This window comes from Exophiala spinifera (assembly GCF_000836115.1).
Source record: "Exophiala spinifera strain CBS 89968 unplaced genomic scaffold supercont1.9, whole genome shotgun sequence".
Taxonomy (NCBI): Eukaryota; Fungi; Ascomycota; class Eurotiomycetes; order Chaetothyriales; family Herpotrichiellaceae; genus Exophiala; species Exophiala spinifera.
This window is the reverse complement of record NW_015622521.1, coordinates 1,201,408-1,217,927: the sequence shown is the minus strand read 5'-3', so window position 1 is coordinate 1,217,927 and position 16,520 is coordinate 1,201,408. Positions and strand designations below refer to the sequence as shown.

General features: G+C 52.2%; 4 protein-coding genes across 4 annotated transcripts; 1 reads left to right on the top strand and 3 right to left on the bottom strand.

Annotated features, from left to right (window-relative positions):
- Nucleotides 1-503: 503 nt before the first annotated feature.
- PV08_11461 (uncharacterized protein) lies at nt 504-2,030 on the bottom strand (the record flags this gene model as incomplete). Its single annotated transcript, XM_016385769.1, has 3 exons — nt 504-671; nt 723-1,743; nt 1,792-2,030. The coding sequence occupies 3 exons, from the start codon at nt 2,028-2,030 to the stop codon at nt 504-506; spliced, it is 1,428 nt and encodes a 475-aa protein (XP_016230713.1).
- Nucleotides 2,031-2,772: 742 nt separating this feature from the next.
- PV08_11460 (uncharacterized protein) lies at nt 2,773-3,777 on the top strand (the record flags this gene model as incomplete). The annotated part of the gene is made up of 1 exon (XM_016385768.1): nt 2,773-3,777. One exon carries the CDS (start codon nt 2,773-2,775, stop codon nt 3,775-3,777), a length of 1,005 nt encoding a protein of 334 aa, XP_016230712.1.
- Nucleotides 3,778-5,018: 1,241 nt separating this feature from the next.
- Nucleotides 5,019-7,144, bottom strand: PV08_11459 (uncharacterized protein; the record flags this gene model as incomplete). Its single annotated transcript, XM_016385767.1, has 2 exons — nt 5,019-6,809; nt 6,872-7,144. 2 exons carry the CDS (start codon nt 7,142-7,144, stop codon nt 5,019-5,021), a joined length of 2,064 nt encoding a protein of 687 aa, XP_016230711.1.
- Nucleotides 7,145-8,702: 1,558 nt separating this feature from the next.
- On the bottom strand, nt 8,703-15,902 carry PV08_11458 (uncharacterized protein; the record flags this gene model as incomplete). Its single annotated transcript, XM_016385766.1, has 1 exon — nt 8,703-15,902. The coding sequence occupies one exon, from the start codon at nt 15,900-15,902 to the stop codon at nt 8,703-8,705; it is 7,200 nt and encodes a 2,399-aa protein (XP_016230710.1).
- Between the last annotated feature and the right edge of the window lie 618 nt (nt 15,903-16,520).

The following is a 16,520-nucleotide window of genomic DNA, read 5'->3' as shown; positions in this document are numbered from 1 at the left end:
CAAGGAGAGTGAGAGGACTCGTCCTTCGACGACCTAGACACGTTTAAATGAAGGGGCGGTGGTGTTGTGAATCCAGTGTTCATCCGCGCCGTCGAGACATATCTGACCCTCCGACCATCCGACCCTCCGATCATCCGACCTGGGAGAAGCGTGGCTTACTAAGCGCATGATGGACAGAACATCAGTCCGTGACCCTCACTCTCTCGACGACCGTGGACTCTCCTGTAATACGGGCATCGTGCACACATCTACTCGCCCCGGTAAGCTGTTCACATCCCAGCAGCCTTGCCTCTCTCAAGGACTTCGAGAGTGCCTTTAGTACGGATGTGAACTTCAGATCAAAGCACAGCGACCTCAGCCAGTAAATGCTGGATGGTCGTGTGAGAGACACAAGACGTCAGAGATGATCCATTCTTGATTCCTATAGTCAATCGAGCTGCAAGCTTGTTCTCGGTACATAGGAAACAATACGCGACCACCACTAAGTATGGCACACCACCCATTTATATTTTGTCCTCTCCAGTCATGGTCTCCTTCACAAGGTCTTCGGACACTGTCTGTCCACCAGTAGCAACAGGCGTCGTTTTCCGGTACTTTCTCTCGACAACTTGCAGGCCACATGTCCAGATGGCCATTGCGATACTCACTGCTATCATGGCCCACATACCACGCTGTCACTCCAGGTTAGTGTACGTTGCACGGACAAAATGCGTCTGACTTACCGTAAATCTGGGTGCCAAATCAGCCGAATAGAAGATGATGGACCACCATGCATTGACAGCATTGCTTCCCAGATTCATGCATGCGATCACAATCGCTCGAAGAGAATCCTCCTCGTATCTCAAGGCATCGTTCGCCCAGGCGAAGAACGTTGCTTGGCAAGCGTAGACCGATCCTGCCCAGTAATATGCCCCGAAGTGCCCAGCAACAGTTGTCGAGGGTGCAAGAATGATGGCAGAGGTAACAATACCCGTGATGGCGATCCAATAAGCCACCAGATACCTCTTGCCACCGTAGAAATCGGTGAGCGTGGCCCAGAACAGGGTCGACACAATACCGACGGCGGGAACTCCAGTGGGGTAGTTGTTGAGTTGGTACACGCTGTAATGCTCTGACGGTGATGCCTTCATGTACAGTGCCAACAAACTGTTGGAGCTGAAGCTCTCTGTCTCTCCTGCAATGATCCAAAGCACCACAAAGCCATAGAACTGCCAAGACCTGAAGACTCGCTTCACGAATGACAGCGATATCGGCTTTTGCTCCGGCACTTCAGGTACTCTTGACAGAGCGAGAGCTCGTTCTTCCGCGGACAGGTACGGTGCGGTTGTCGTCGAGGGGGTATCTGGAAACAATAGAAAGCCATAGACAGCAACCGGTAGAGTGATTATTCCATCGATGATGAAAAGCCATTTCCATCCGGCAAGTCCTTGGAGACCATTCATGCTCTTGTAGATACCAGACTGGATGAAGCCGCCAAACATGGTTCCAGCCAGGCCGGAGGAAGTGAAAATACCACTTCTCTTGCCCAGCTCGCTCTCGGTGTACCACGAACCTAGGATATAATGGGTACCGATAAACGTACTAGACTCCGCCACGCCAACGAAGAATCGAATCGTCATTATATGTTCTGGCTTGCTTGCGGCTGCCGTGACCATGGTGAGAGCAGCCCAAACAACAGTCATGGAAGGAAAGAATATCCTGGGCCTGACGTAGTAGAGAGCCAAGTTGCACGGGACCATGCCACTGAGCTATATCAGTTTGAGCCAACGATAAATCTAGGTTTAGACATACACTATGTAGCCACATGTGAATATGGTGGTGACTTGGGTCAACTGGTTGCCCTTGAAGCCAAGGTCTTCTTTCATGCCCGAGATGTAGGCTTGTGTCAAGTTCGACCGGTCCAGATAGTTGAAAAAGTACATCAAACAGCAAAATGACAGAATGAACCAGTCAACTTTGCGAACAAGCTTCTTCTCTTCAGCCGACTTGTCGGACCAGATGTAGGCCCGAAGCGACCTTGATCCAGCCATGGCGAAGTCGAGGAAAGTTGCGTCAGGTAGGATGAGACACTCGAGTCACAGACCTCTGGTCTTCGACGCACGAAACCCTCTTTATGATAGGAAGACAGTTGCAAAATGTATGCCAGCTCGGCCGATTATCGCATGCTTATCAAAAGCCGTAGCGAGGCACTTGCCGAACGCTCGATACTGATTTGTGGACATGTTATGTTGCCTCTCGAATGTCACGGATCCCTGAGATGCAGATGGGGACGAGTCGAGACAACGACAAATGATCAGCAGAATAGTTGCCATAACAGGGAATTTTTCTGCGGCCGGCAGCCGACATCGTGTAATTGGTGAACGGACCAAAAGCCGATGTGACCCTGATAACGACCAAGATCACCACGAGGAGCCGGATAGTGAGTCTTACCGATATGAGTGTAGACAGGGGCCTTATGCACTCCTCAGTTTTAGATAGAGGATCGGAGAACAGCGCGAGTGTCGAGGATCGTCTGCCGGTGTTGATACAGTTTCTCGCGGGCCATGGGTGAACGTACGGGTTTCTTTGAGTCTCGATGAGATGCTCGGCCGAACATGGTTTAGTGCGATTCTTCAGCCTCGCCATCTCCGCCATCAGCCTTGTCTACCTGTATTATGATCGTCCTAGCAGATGACATCGCAGTCTGCCTTCGAATCACTCAGCCCCAGGTTCCCCTGATGAATCTACTCGACACCTCCGGGCGTCCATTCGGATTTCACATCTGTAGGTGTCATGTCTGACGGTCTCTATGGCGTCAAACAAGCCTCAAAAACCAAGGCCAAAGAGATATCCTCCTCCACGTCTCTCGCCTTTTCCACAAAACTCGCATCACTAATCTCCAGTTCCTCCTCGTCCAAAACCAATTCCACCTCTGGGCGACCCAGGCCTTCAAAGGACAAATCAGACATCTTCACAGCGCACAACAAGAATGTCAAGAAACGCTCCGCCGCCGACCTCGAAGCCAACGAGCAGCGCCACAAAACAAGAGACGAGATCGGGTCCGTCGACGATGCGGAGTTGCACAGGTCCAAAAGGAAAATGGAAGATAAAGTGAGACTGTACAATGCCATGAAGCGCGGCGAATATATTGGTCGAGAAGACTACGACGAGCGAGGGCTGGTGGACTTTGATCGGAAATGGGCCGAAGCCCAAGCCAAAGGTCAAGTCAGCGACTCTGAGGCGTCTGATTCAGACGACGCCGGGACCGACGATGACGAGATTGTCGAATACTTTGACGAGTTCGGTCGGTTGCGAAAAGGAACAAAGGCTCAGGCCGCGCGAGAGGAGAGGAGGAAGAGGATACAAGCCAACGCAGCCGAAGAAGAAGAACGCATGTCCGCAAGGCCATCGATGCCAACGAACGTCATCTACGGAGATACCATCCAGCACTCCGCATTCAATCCCGATCAGGACATTGCAGAGCGGATGGGGGAAATCGCGAAGAAACGAGACAGATCTGCCACTCCGCCTCCAGATTCGCATTTCGACGCCACCGCCGAGATCAGGACGAAGGGCACCGGCTTCTACGCCTTCAGCCAAGATTCGGACCAGAGGAAGAAGGAAATGGAGGCGTTGGAGAAGGAAAGAAAAGAGACCGAGCGGATACGTCAGGAACGCGAGGAGAAGAAAGAACTGCGCCGCAAGGAGATTGAAGAAAGGCGCAGAGTCATCGCCGAGCAGCGAGCCAAGGCACAGGCAGACAAGTTTCTTGACAGCTTGGACATTGAAGGGGTATGAGCATGTATGTTTCAGGGCATCTACGAGTCTGAACATATGGACCAGACTCCTGGGGTTACGAACCCTCTTCGGCCGGTGCGACCATCTTCCATTCTTCAGCAATATCCGCCCGTGTCACGAGGACCTCGACAACGATGGTTGAAAAAAAAAATGCCATTATGGCCCTCCGAACCTCTACTGTTGGTCAAGGGGGAATCGGGATGCAGTCCGAGCAGATCTGCATAGGGGTTGTTCCCTCCCCAGAATCACCATGCCTCGGGTGGACAGTCTTCCTCTTTCGGCCCAATTCAAATTAGACCTTCTCTCACTCCGCCTAGCTCCAAGGCACCGGGCTCCCACACCCACAAGAACGACCGCACGAGCGGCAGCTTCGTCGTTCTCCAGTCTTACCCGGGCAGCCACCCAGGAAGATGAGGCTGTTGGCCGTCAAGTATTTTGACTTCAAAAGTGCTCCCGTCGACGCGAAAGTCAAGAAGTCACCGATTCGAGGTAGTGAAGGGAAGACCCAGGCCCAGATTCCCCCGACTTAGCCATTGTCCTGGCTGTCCTTGCACTTGCGCCCCGACAAGAGCAACGGCAATGCTCGTGTATAGACGCCAACGTAGTCTGCGCTATACAGAGAAGTACTATTAGTTAATACTACCGTTCCCGATCGGATAGTTTACCTGGTTAAACAGTCGAACAAAAAAGGCATCATACAGAAACAGCCCCCTTGTCCCATAGAAGCCATGATGACAAGGACAAGTACAAGTAATCAGAATGTGCCGGACACTATGTTATGCTCAGCTATACCGTACCGTACTGGCACTGTGCAGCCTGACAGCCTGTGTCGTGCTATGCCATTATGCTATTCCATGCTGTTCCATGCTATGCTATGCTATGCTATGCTATGCTATGCTATGCTATGCTATGCTATGCCATGCTATGCCATGCTGTTCAAGTCACCTTCGGTAAGTTACCCGGCTTGGTACATCAACATCGTCTCCCATCGGGCGTCATCTGTCTTTCTCTTTTTTTTTTCCGTGGCGTTTTGTTTTGTTGTTGTCGTCCGACGCTTCTTTGACCCGTTTCATCCACACACACCGTCTCAAATCCCAAGCACAAAAAACCACAGATTTTCCGGTTCGAGGAAAAACACAATTAATTATATTACACCGCGCATTCGTTCTTCTTCCGTCGCCTCTCGCCTCCCCTTCGCTCTTTTCCACGGTGGATCAATCAAATCAAAGTCCGTTTCCTCTTCAAGCCAGGAACGCAACCACGGCCAAGACTCCCGCCAGGATCCCGAACTCGGTAGTGGCCTTCTTGCCGGAGGCGGCGGCACCGGTGAATTGGGCGGGAGCCACGCCTGCCGTGGTGCTGCTTGGGCTCGACGACGTCTGTCCCGTGGCGACCCCGGCCGGAGCTGGAGCCGGTGCGGCAGCGGCGGAGGCAAAGGCAGAGGCAGAGGCGGGGGCAGCGCATCCGGCGCCTGAGCATCCACCCGCAGGCGACGACGCGCCGTTTCCAGTGCCAGGAGCGGGCGTGGGAGTCGCAGGGCTGTTGAAGGGGACCAGCCCGACGCCGACGCCACCTTGCGGGCCCGTCTCGGTGGCGGTGACGAAGCTCACGGCGGGGACGGCGACGACTGACGTCTCGGCGCCTCCTTCGCTCTTGGTCACTGTGAACGTGAGGGTGGTCACGGGCGCAGGAGTTGGTCCCTGCACGGCCGGTCGAGAACCACGGCCGATCCCGTTGGTCTGGATGGTGGTGGTGCCGCCCGTGGCGGGAGTGACCGAGGGGATGAGCGTGATGCTGCTCGGGATGCCAGTGCAGATACCTGGGTTCTGGGGAACAAAGTCTGCGCAGATACCCGCGAGGTAGGACAGCGCAGCAGTGATTTCAGAGTCACTTCCAGACCAGGCCGAGACGCATTCTTGGACCGAGGAGATGAACTCTGGGGATGGGCAGAAACATCTGGTGTCGCTGTTGGATGAGCACTTGGGGACCAGGCTGAGCCAGGTGTTCAAGCAGCTGGGAAGGACGGGTGGGCAAGGAGCAGAGGACTCCGGTGGGGGTGGAGCAACCGATGTTGATGAAGATGTCGTAGAGAATACCGTAGTGGTTGAAAATGTCGTAGGCGGCAATTGCTTCCCTGGTGTTGTGGTGGTGCTGGTGCTAGTGCTTGTAGTAACAACAGCAGATGTGGTGGAGGTGCTGGATGTTGTTGGGATTTCCTCACCAGGAGTCGTGGTGGTTGTAGAAATAACAGCAAACGTCGTTGTAGTGCTGGATGTTGTTGGGATTTCTTTGCCAGGAGTGGTGCTCGTTGTTGTTGTCGACGTCGTCGAGACCTCGACAGGAGAAGTGGTAGTGGTGGTTGGGACTGCGCCAGGCGTGGTAGTGGTAGAAGTGGTGGGAACAACTGCCGCTGTTGTGGTTGTAGAAGTCGTTGGAATTTCCTTGCCTGGAGTGGTTGTAGAAGTCGTTGGAACAACTGCTGGCGTCGTGGTTGAAGTCGTCGGTACCTCCTTGCCTGGGGTGGTTGTAGAAGTGGTGGGTACAACTCCAGGTGTTGTGGTTGTAGAAGTCGTCGGAATCTCCTTGCCTGGGGTGGTGGTCGTTGTGGTAGGGATCGCAGGAGTCGTTGTCGAGACACCAGGTGTAGTAGTCGATGTTGTCTTCACTACAGGAGAAGTAGTTGTTGAAGCAGCCGACGTTGTTGAGCTGGTCGCAGGAGGCGAACTATTGCAGTTGAATCCAATCGAGTGGATACCAACGTCGCAAGAACTCTTTCCGCTGCTAGGGGGCAAACTAAAAGTGACTGACTTGGCTCCACCGCATTGAGAGTTCTCGATGGTCGAGCCTGAAGCTTTGCACGAAGCAGTATGCTTGCAGGTTGAGCCGTCAGGCATGGAGAAATGAAGGTCCAGCTCAGTATCAAACGAGACAGAGACTTGCAGCTGGCTGATGGAGAATGCATCATCATTGCCGCAGGAGAAGCTTGGTCCCCCGCCAGTGGACTTGCCTACGCTTCCCTGAATGCATTTGGACTATGGCATGTCAGCGACACAGTCCCTCCCGAGACGGAGTAAATAGTCTTCTAGTGACGCACCTGAAAGCCTGAACGAGTCTCGAGAGACCTCTTACTCTTTCCCTGAAAGGAATTTTGACAGGTGAATCCGCTGAAGCCGAATCCACCATAGTTGCTGAATCCACCTGTAGGTAGACCGGACCAGTTGAACCCGCTTTCCTGGTCCGGAGTACAGGTGTTGTTGCAGTTGGAAGGACTGGAAAAGCTTGGTGCGTTACCCCAGCTGCCTGTAGCCGCAGCCTGCTGCAGAACGAGGGCAGAGGCCACGAGCCCGGCAGTCAATGTGGACTTCATGGCGGTGTGCTTGTGATATAAGATGACAACAAGTTCAGATGTGTATGTAAACGAGAAGGATAGGGGGCTCTTGCGGTGGTAGCGAATGACTTTTGCGTTGGGTAGCGAGTGACTTAGTGTCAACGAGAGACTTGTAACAGGAAAAACAGCACAGAAAACGAGACCACACACCGAGAAGAGATGATGAGGATGAAGAATGAAGAAAACCAACCTGTGTGACGGGCGCACTTCCTCACCTATTTGTATAGTCCTCGTTGAGACCGTCCGAAACTTGTGGAGGCACACGCTTTGTTGTGTACCGGTAGCCAGAGGCCGTGTCTTGACCACACCACACATCGTCAATCGAAAGGAGGCGGCACGACTCAACAGTAGCGGGCTCCAACTTCAAGACATTTTGAAGCCGACATGTCTCGCCGTGCACAAGACGGGATGTTGGCGCGCGCAAAAGGTGAGTGCGGTCGAAAACGGCTGTGTGGATGGTCGCTGGTTTGGACGGTAGCATTTACTCGAGCCCACTCAGGTCTCGCGGACGAGAAGCTCAAGATAGAAAAGGCTGAAACGAGGAAAAATGACTCTGCGCCAACGAAATGCGAATGTTGAGGGCAGCATGTCGCCCAATTCGCGATGGTGAATGTTTCAACCGAGGAACACAGAGAATTCAGACCATCACCACCATCGACAGGACAGGAGGAAAGCGTCTCGAATCCAGCAAGGCGTCAACAACTAGCTTCACGAAGCCCGCAGACCTTCAGTTAGCGCTGGCGGGCAGAACCAAAGTCATCGCGGCCGCGGAACAGGCCCAGTGCAATGTCCACTTGAGAGGCAGTGCTAACGAGCTCGCCTCGACAGAACAATAATAGTAAAGAACCAAGATGGGGACGGAGTCTCTTTTCGCGGCGCGTCAAGCGAGAACTTGAAGCTCCTCGCGCGTGTTTCGGCAAATTGCACTCGTTTGAGACTGGATCAACGCCCAAGTCATGCCACCCACTGATTGGCCAGTGTCTGACCTCACCTGTTGAACTTGTCTTGCACTGATACTGTGCGTGATGTCTGAGACGACCTCGGAGTTCAACACGACGGAGGGGCACATCTGTGTGTGCAGCTGGAGAATCTGCTCTCAAGACGTCTTTCCCAGGAAATCTATACAATACGACTACTGACGAAGAACTTGCCGCCGGTCAACAGAGCCTGCTCCCGATGCTGCTGTGGGTGGAACAATCAAAGAAGAATAAATAGCGTTAGAGCATCGACGTCGTGGGTTCAAAAATAAAAATGAAACACTAAAACATATCCCATCAATGCGCATAGTCCTGGGGTTGCTGCGAATACACTACGCATTAGTTGTCAGTGCATGCACCGCTGAAGCCAGACTGGGACACGAGTTCAGCCTGCGACGCTCCAACGCCAACCCGGCCCAAAGTGTCCAGGTCTCGCTCAAAGAATCCCACTTAAAAATTTTCAAGGATATCGCTGCCCGTACATTGCCCAATTCACACATACAGTCATACTTTGATCTCGCCAAAAAAAAACCACATCCCTGCTCGCCACGAGGCCCCGACTATTTGCTTCCATTGGCCTCTCCATTGAGTGGAGGCGGACCTGGGGTGAATGCAGGAGCTTCTCCACTGTTTCCAGAAGCAGACTCGGCTCCATTTAGTAGCGCCCCGTTTCCATCGACAGTAGGGCTCGCCACGAGCATGAAATCTTTGGGCGGGATACTTTCACTGCTGATCTTGCCCAACTCGTCCGTCGCCCGTTTCCCACTTGGTGGACTGTCACTTCGGTTTTGGTCTTCTTTCACTTCGGCAATGGTGCTATCGATTTTTTTCATCACCCGTTTGAACGGCCGTCTGGATTTGGGTCTTTCGCCGGTAGGGGATGGAAAATCTCCGTTGGCCATCGTCTTTACAGGTTGAGAAGCTTCTTCTCCCCGCGTCCCATTGAGCTTGTCTCCCGGAGTCAGGCTTGTTGATCCATTTGTTGTAACGTCGGCAGCCAGCTTGGTGTTATTGAGATATTCGTCGATCATTGATTTCAACGCTGTCTGTCGCACCGGCTTCGCGAGATAGTCATTCATTCCTGCCTCCAAGCACTTTTCTCGGTCGCCACGAATAGCTGACGCTGTCATAGCGATGATGAGAACTTGACTGACGTTAAGATCGGGGTCGGCTCGAATGGCCTTGGTCGCCTCATAACCATCCAGAACCGGCATTTGAACATCCATAAGCACCAGGTGAAATGGTTTACCCGCTTTACTTTGTGCCTTCAGAGCATCGTATGCTTGTTTGCCATCCTCGTATGCCTCACAGGTGAATCCAATCTTCTTGACAAAAGAAATGGCAATCTTTCGGTTGATCTGGTTGTCCTCGGCAATGCACACACGAATTTCCTCGCGCGGTATCTTGGACAAGTCGCAAAAGCTGATGTTCTTCTGCTCCGTCTCGGGGCTGGCTGCTTGGGACCAATTGGCCATTGGATCAGGATCCTTGGCGGCAATCTTCATATCACCGGGCACACTACTATCCTTGGGTGCCTTTTGGAAAGTCAGAGTGAATGAGACAGTTGTGCCGACGCCCGGTGTAGACTCGATCCAAATTTTACCGCCGAGCACGTTCTCGATCATAGCTTTGCAGATGCTCAGGCCGAGACCGCTTCCACCATATGATCGAGCCGTGGATGAGTCTGCCTGGGAGAACGGTTGAAATAGCCGAGCGAGCTGTTCCTGCGTTATACCAATGCCAGTATCGGCTACGGAGCAGGTGATCTTGACCCTGTCTCGTGATTCTGCGTTCTTGCGTGCTCGGACAGTAACTGAACCTTGAGGAGTAAACTTGTAGGCGTTGCTTAACAAGTTCATGAAAATTTGATGCAGTCGGACTGGATCACCGAGCACCAGGCCATCATCAATCTGCAAGTCCTCAATGGTTTGGAGGCCGTGCTCCTGGTTCGTGTAGGCTAGAGCTCTTACCACCTCTGTAATGGTCTCCTTGAGGTTGAGAGGCACTGTGAACATTTGCATCTTTCCTGCCTCTAGCTTAGAGAAGTCAAGGATATCGTTGATCACAGTCAAGAGAGTATCCGCACAGACGCGAATGCTGTCGGCATACTGCTCTTGGTCTTTGCTCAACGGCGTGCCCTTGAGAAGTTCTGACATGCCAATTACGCCATTGAGCGGCGTCCGGAGCTCGTGGCTAACATTGGCAAGGAAGATAGACTTGGCTTTGGCGGCTTCTTCTTTCAATTTGACGTTGTGCATTGCCTCGGCCTCCGCTTTCTTTGCCTTGGTCTCGGCCTCTCGTGCAGCTACAAGCGCACGTTTCTGCGATTCGACCATGCTAGCATTGGATGCGCTCACTTTTCGGACCTTCCGATATAGAAGAGCATTGCCGAGAGAAATGGCAACTTGATTCGTCAACAGGTTGAGAACAATCATGTTCCGTTGCGTGAATGCGTTCGGTCGCCCTTCCAGATGAATCACGCCCATTAGATGATCGGCTTGTATGATTGGGATTGCAATAATCGACCGTCCTTGTGGGTTTCGGGCCAGATATGCATCTCCGACGTTCGAAAAGCGGTCATCTTCGAGCACATTCTGCACGAAAACAGTTTCCTTCGTGCGAAGCAAGTAATGCGTGATCTGTTGCGCTGCCTGATCATCAACTTCTGAAAACGGGATACCATCAGGGTATGTTTTGACACCAGTCTCGTGATCCGCGCTGGCGGCGACACACCATCCTTGGTCTTCCGAGTCTATGACAATAGCGCAGAACTCCGCCTGTCCTCCGACGGACTCCAGGATGACAGATATCATCTTGGACAGAAGGTTGTTTATCTGCAATTCGGAGCTGATAACTCTGGAGAACTCAAGGATAGAGGTCAGGTCCAAGATATCGAGACCCAGCCCAGGTACATCCGGAGACGAATGAGTTGCGCCCGCACCCTTGGGCTGAACCCAGGCGGTCGTGTACTCCCTCTTGATTTGTGCCTGAGCCTCCTCCGACACAGGGAGAGCATGCAGGTCTTCTGTCTGGGTCGTCGCTTCCACCGTACGCGACGTAGTTGCAGTCTTGATCAGCCACTCATGCTTGTCTGAAAGCTGTTTGGCTTTCCCACTGGCATTGATCCGATTCCAGGCGGTGATGGCTTCTTGTATCATGACCTTACCGGCCCTCTTCGCGCCTTTGGCAAGAAGAAATTCAGCCTGCATTTCAATAGCAAGAGCTTCCTCCAAAGCAAACCCGTGGACTTGGCAGTGGTCCACAGCGGCCTCCAGGTTTGAAATGATGCCAGAATATACACCTGTTAACTCACAGATGCCAGCGTCCAGGAGGCGTGACCATGCGTAGAAGTTGACATCATTCACCCTGCCAAGTTCGTCAATGTCTCGCTTCATAATCTTCGCTTTGTCGATGTACGGGCCACGCTCCTCCTCAGGCTTAGTTCGAGCTATAGCCAAAAGCGACATACCCAGGGCAAAACGTGCACCATAGGCTGGCCTGTTAGACCACAGTTCGTCCAAGCCCGTCGCCAGCAACGCTGAGCCGGTTTCCACCACAAATTCGTGATAGCCCAAGATGGTATAGACTAGGAGGCCGACAGCCATGTAAATATCACGCGGTCGCTCGGGGTTGGCAGCCTTTGCGCATTCCGCAAGCCACTGAGCTCTCTTGTGTTTGTCATCATCGAGGACCGTATTGACGTCTTCAATTCCAGTCTTTCCCTGCAAAGCTCGAGCCGCCTGTCGCGTAATCATCAGTAGCGTGCCACCTCGATGGTCGCTTTCCCAATCGTCAAATTCTTCTGGTCCATAATTGCAGAATGCCTCTACTTCGGACAAATCCTGTCCAGACCAAAGCCTCGAAATAGCCATCACACCGATATTCAAGATGCTTACAAATCGATCTCCCGACGACAGTGAGTACTCGAGCGCGTTATCGAGGATGGGAAGGAGATTTCGAACTGGTGTCTGAAAATGGCCAATGAATAAGGTGTACAGAGTCCACCCTCTGCCACGCGTCCAAGGGTCGTCGTATAGCGTGAAGTACTCTTGAGCCATCTCACCACATAAGAGACCCAATTCTATGTCTTTGAAACGACCTATCGCTGCGGCACCCATCATCGCAAAACCTAGTCCGGCTTGAAGGAATGCGCCACGGTCTAGGATAGCCGAGATGTACTCAGTGACCAACTGATACCACCTTAAGGCGTCTGACCAGTAGAGAGCTCCGAGAGCTTCACTGAGAAGAGTTCCTAAAGCGATTACGGTTCTGTCGTCACTGAGGGGTCGTGCAATGAGTTCTTCTCGGTTGGTTTCTCGCAAGCGGAATTCCAGCCTCTTGAAATCTAGATCACACTCCTCCCAGGTCTTTTCGGGCAATGGCAATCCAAGCTCTGCCAAACACTCCCGATGTGCTTCGAAAGCAAGTAGGTATTGACCTAGAGATGACAGGATCCTGCCTTTGAGAATGTATGACCTTGTTTTGTCCGCGGAACACCGCGCATGCTGAAAGGTATCCTCTAGAAGAGCCAAAGCCTCTGTTACTTCGCCTTGCATGTACATGACCTCCGCGGTGTTAACGGTCAATTGTAAAGTCTCATCGTAGAAGACGTCAGGGTCATCACTGTTCCACTTATCGTCCTGTAGCAGTTTGAGCGCGCTTTTGTAATACTCTAGACCTGTTGGCGTTGCTCCCGTCTCGAGTGCTTTCTGGGCTCCTCGCCACAGCACGTCTCGATAACGCATGCGTACAGGAACGCGCTGCTTGATAATGTCGGCAGAAAGACAGATATGACGGGATAATGGATAGAGACTATACTTGCATTGGCTGAGATAAGCCATCATTGTCTGGGCAATGATAAAATGCATCTTCGTGGTGTTTTGACACTCTCGCATCTCATTCGCAGCTTTCAAGTATCGCGCATGAGAGAAGCGAAACTCATCATCGGTTTGTCCGGGAGTAATGATGTAGGAGTTGACCAACTGTTGCAATCCATTCACCAAGTCCGATTCAGAAAGGTTGAACAATTTGGCGCGCTTGGGACAGGTAGCATCATTTGCCTGATCTCTCCCACTGCTGTAGAAATGTTCGCCTGACATGATGTGTTGGATCAACTTGAAAGAAAACGTGCTTCCCAATAACGAGGCCCATGCAAGGATGGATCTTGATGCAGGTGATATTTCTTGAAGGCGTCTTTGCAGATATTCAGCGCCCGAGAAGCGTGAATCCGAGGCAAATTCATCGAAAATTTTGTCCAGATCAAACTGCCAGCCTGATGCTCTCCAATCGTACCACAAGCATTCACGCTGGTAGCAGGTCTGGAGGATATCTTTAAACAGAAAGGGATTTCCCTCTGATTTTGCATACACCACCGCAGCGAGAGGCACGACCGTTTCGACGGGTTGAGACATAGTTGCAGCAACATACTCAAAAACGTACTTTTCCCGGAGATTTCCAAGCTCAATTTTGTTGTTCGAGTCGAGCTCGAGGATCTTTGCCGTGGAGTCTGGAATCTGTCCGTCTTCGACACGACTCGATAGCAACAAAACGGCAGGAATTTTAGCCTTGATGATATGCATTAGCAAATTTATTGACTCCGGTTCAGCTGCCTGCAGATCGTCAAGACATAGACAGATCAGCTTGCCGGTGCAGATCGTCCGAAGAACATCCATGTAGGTATTGATGAGTCGTATAGACCTGGTATTAGCAGGGCCACGAAGAAAATCGTTCGCATCCCATAAGCTATGGTTTGCCGTCCCATTTACTGCCTTGTGCCCACTGTCAATTGTCGGCACTTCCGTGTTGACACTCTGCGTCGCCGTAGTCGTATCCCCCTTTGTTAAGAGCTTCTTTGAGAGCACTGTGACATCAAGTAGAGTTGCAGGTAAATCCAGCATTGAACTCAGAATGGGCCAAAAAGGGCTGACGTGCGCTCGCAAGTGTTCGTGATAAGGTGTATTTACATCTTTCTCGGAGAATATTTGCCTGAACAAACTCGCCATGACTTTGATCATCGGTTCGAAAGGAGATGGTCGAGCTCGGTCAAATCGGCCCAAAGCAAAGTAGCCGTGACGACGGATGGATGGCTGAATCGCTTTGATGAGGGCCGTCTTGCCTACTCCAGCAGGGCCCAGGATTGTGACCACCTCCGTCTTTGTGCGCCGCTTGAACTTGTGGCTATTGCGACGTCTTGTCATCATCCCCGGTACACTATCGGGTGTCGATTGCAGACCGCTAGACAAACTGCTATCGCGATCGGACAAAGAGTCCAGTGGGCCACCACGTGAACTAGTAAGACGTTTGCCCAGAAGATTAGGCTTGCTCCCAAAATTTGGAGTGAAAGACGGGCCATCAAGCCCAATCGTGGTAGAATTGCTCCGAGACTCCCTAAATCCAAAGGAGCTGGAGGAATCAGACCCATCGCCTAGCTCTGGACCGTCTGGCCGGCCGTCAGACATAGAAGAATTAGAAGCGGCACTGAGAAGTCCGGCTTGTGAAGGTGAATGGCGAGTACCTGTCGAGCTATGCCGTTTATGTGCTTTTTCAATGATCTTGGTGATTTTCTCAATCTCGGAATTCCGCCCAAACTGTTTGGATGGGAGAATGAAGAAAGACGATACATCTCGTTGGCCAACCTTGTAATTCTTGATCTTTTCCTGATCGCCCTCGCCCAAAAACTTCTGGATCTGCAACAAATCGTATTTGACTCCACTAATAGAATGATATCGCTCATCCATTTGTTTCTGGGTCATCCTTGCGATGATGTGTGAGATGGCGTCAGGAATATCCATGCGGATAGCTGTGACCTGGGGTAGGCGATGGGTGAGAACCCTCTGGATAATATCGATAGGTGTTTCCGCATCAAAGGCAGGTTGTCCTGTAAGAAGAGTCCAGAAAAGAACGCCAAGGCTATATATGTCTGTCCGACTGTCAGGATCCGCTGCAAGACGCCCTGTCTGCTCAGGAGCAATGAACTGTAGTTTCGTCTTGACACCGAGTTCCCTACTCAGCGTAGCCCAACCTTCACTTGATAAGATATTGTCAAATGAGCGAGGGCCGTTGCCTCCATTTGCGAGCTTGATAGAGTTGGTTTCACGATTCCAATGAAAACTGTCAGCTCTGATCTCGCCATGGATTATTTTGGCTCCATGGTGTAGCAATTCAAGCGCTTCCGAGGCCCCGAGGGCAAAGTCCAGGAATGCTTGAAGTGGTACACGTTCGCCCGGCGTGCCATCGGTGTTTTGTCGATGGACCTGCCTTCCATAGAAAGCCGGGCCAAAATCTAAAACTTCTCCGAGATAGTTCTTCCCCGGCGCTTCATAGACGCAAGCAATCAGAGGCTGTTCATCGCCGGGGGTAGCGGGCAGTTTGAAGATTTCGATCGGTCGAACGGTGTGGGTACACTCTGGATCGCATTCCTTCATCATCCACTGGTTGTATTGAAACTCTCTCTCTAGGCGCACAACATGCGTACTGACGCGCGCAACCACAGGTAGCCAGATCATGTCCGGTTCGCCTCTTGAAGATGCATTTTCACTATCCGTGGACGCACCACTGATGCTACTCCAGTGGCTATGCCGGAGCGACGGGCGGTGGGCATCGAGCTTGGGAGAACTCCTGTTCGAGCTGGAAGGAAGAGACAGACTGGTCAGAGTGCTGAGGGACGACCGAGGATTGATGACTTCCGGGTTGTGTAGGATGCCGAAGACATGCCTGCGTGTGTTAGCGAGAGTCCGTTGCTCATCGGCGACATTTTGCATGTGCGCTCTTCGAGTGCGACTTACCAGTGGTCGTAGGAAGTATGAAATGGGTTAAACTGCCTTGATTAGCGATTTGATTCTCTTGATTCTCTTCAACACAGTCACGACTCACCGAACGGTCCCAGGTATAGTTGGGGATTTGAGCAAGTCGCTCGTAGAGTTTGGTGGGTGGAAGCGGGAGATCCTCCCCCAGAATTTCGTCCATCTCGACGCGGGCGTGCTCATGTCATAGTGCGAATCTGACGTTGATGGACGACGAAGGAAGCGACAGCAATCGCGATGTCGCCGCTGAGCATGGATCAAGCGAATCGTCCGGATGTGAAGTGGAGGGCGAAGTCGATGCCGAGTACGAGGCGATTCGGTTTGAGGAGCGGCAGAGGGATCTACGCTCAACGTGGAAGGCCAGCGCAGGCAGAGATAGTGAGGCCTCTGGTGGTCTACGGTACCGGTGGTCCCCTGCTGTGATGATTCAGCATCCAAGGCCGTAAGCGGGATTCTTTGTTCACTGGGCGGAAGATGGGTCAGCAATGCCACCACCAGAGCATTAAGCGTTAAAGCGCCTGCAACAGACAGGGCCAGGCCTCACGCCACCCAATAGTGAACACCAGCGACGCACCA